Below are 1,569 nucleotides of genomic sequence, written 5' to 3'. Positions count from 1 at the left end.
ACCTGCGGACCACTTATGTGCACCCCTGATTATAGATGCATACATCTTTTTAACGATAAGAGGCATTGTTGCCCCCTGCTGGCCATAATAAGAATTAAAGGTTTCATGTACTTTTTCATAAACTTCATTTTTCAGACTTAGAAGCTACAAACTTTTTTATAACAGCAGGAAGTCTATGATTTATGGGTTATTATCAAAAAATGACTGGTTGTACAGAATTTCGTCGACTTCCTTATTGCATGACCTCAATAAACACTTTCATGACGAGATTATGGTCTTAATCAATAGTTTCAACCTTTATTGAAAGGAACATGGCATATGTTTTCAGTCTTGTCTCCCCTCGACCCCAACCAGTTACAGCAGATAGCTGTCCCGTCCTGGTTCTGCCGGAGGTTTCTTCCTGTTTAAAAGGGAGTTTTTCCTTCCCACTGTTGCCAACTGCGTGCTCATGGGGTGTTGTTTTATTGTCTGGGCTTTTGCTTACCACATAAAGTGCTTGGAGGCAACTCTTCTCGTGATTTGGTGCTATATAAGTAAAACTGAATTGAGTTTGTTTCATAAGTCATGTTAAATTATTGTTGTATAGATTTTGCATTTATCATAAAACACAAAGTCACTTTCTTTTTTGTTTTTTTCCTATTCTGTTGTTGCGTGGTTACAAATGCAGGAGTTTTTCCAACCAACCTTAATGTTGACGTTACAGTTTACCTGATCAGAGAGCATACGAACTTCCTCCAGGATAGAGCGGACGGGTCGACTCCTCTCTCTCCCTCGAGTGAAGGGAACAATGCAGTAACTGCACATGTTGTCACAGCCTCGCATGATGGACCTGCCGGTACACAAAACCATCAGCAGATTCAGTATGAAGATGCGTTGTTACAGGAAAAGGCGGATAACCATTTGATAAACAACATACACAAAAGCACTGTGCCCCCGAGGCGCGTGGTGGACGGGCATGACGTCAGCATAGGTCTCCTCTAAAGAGAGCAGCACATTGCACGCCTGCTGACCTCCATCAGATACAGCCAAGAGACGCGGAAGGTCCCGGTATGCATCTGGACCGGCGAGGACATCTACGAGCTTCTCTCGCTCTAGAAGCTCCATCTTCAGCCTCTCCGCCATACAGCCTGAGACAAACACACCCATGAACATACCCTTAATGTGACCTCCATCATCTGATGGAGCATGAGAGATGGTGCATGAGATCTTACTCACCTAAAATTCCAATTTTCATTGGTGTGTGGGTCTTTAATCGTTTCCTCTTCATAGCTGTTAGTTGTTGCAGTCTATTCCATATTGTTTGCTCAGCCTTTTCTCTGTTAAGAAAAGAGATTAGGTTGCAAAGCTGCCATCACCTAGCACTAGATTTCAAAACTTTTCATGAGTTTGATCTTTGCTCCTACCTTACAGAGCACGTTACCAGAAGAACAACATCTGCCTGCAAGTACACGCACATCTTAAACAAACTGCATTAAAATTACTTCTGCTAGAATCATAAAATAAAACCAGAAGTCAGCTGTACCTCGCTTAGATGAGCTGTGCGCTGATAGCCCTTCTTCTGCAGTATGG

The 1,569-nt window shown here is 42.7% G+C and overlaps 1 protein-coding gene across 1 annotated transcript; it reads right to left on the bottom strand.

Annotated features, from left to right (window-relative positions):
* Positions 1–357: 357 nt before the first annotated feature.
* On the bottom strand, positions 358–1,564 carry LOC102203826 (CDK5 regulatory subunit-associated protein 1-like; the record flags this gene model as incomplete). The annotated part of the gene is made up of 5 exons (XM_005755921.1): positions 358–829; positions 917–1,127; positions 1,216–1,316; positions 1,404–1,438; positions 1,523–1,564. Coding segments are annotated over 5 exons (582 nt in total), but the record flags the coding sequence as incomplete, so codon positions are not given.
* Positions 1,565–1,569: the final 5 nt, after the last annotated feature.

The sequence above is a fragment of the Pundamilia nyererei genome, unplaced genomic scaffold (genome assembly GCF_000239375.1).
Source record: "Pundamilia nyererei isolate P.nyererei 1_Seehausen unplaced genomic scaffold, PunNye1.0 scaffold04893, whole genome shotgun sequence".
In the NCBI taxonomy this organism is placed as follows: domain Eukaryota; kingdom Metazoa; phylum Chordata; class Actinopteri; order Cichliformes; family Cichlidae; genus Pundamilia; species Pundamilia nyererei.
This window is presented reverse-complemented; position numbering and strand designations above follow the sequence as displayed.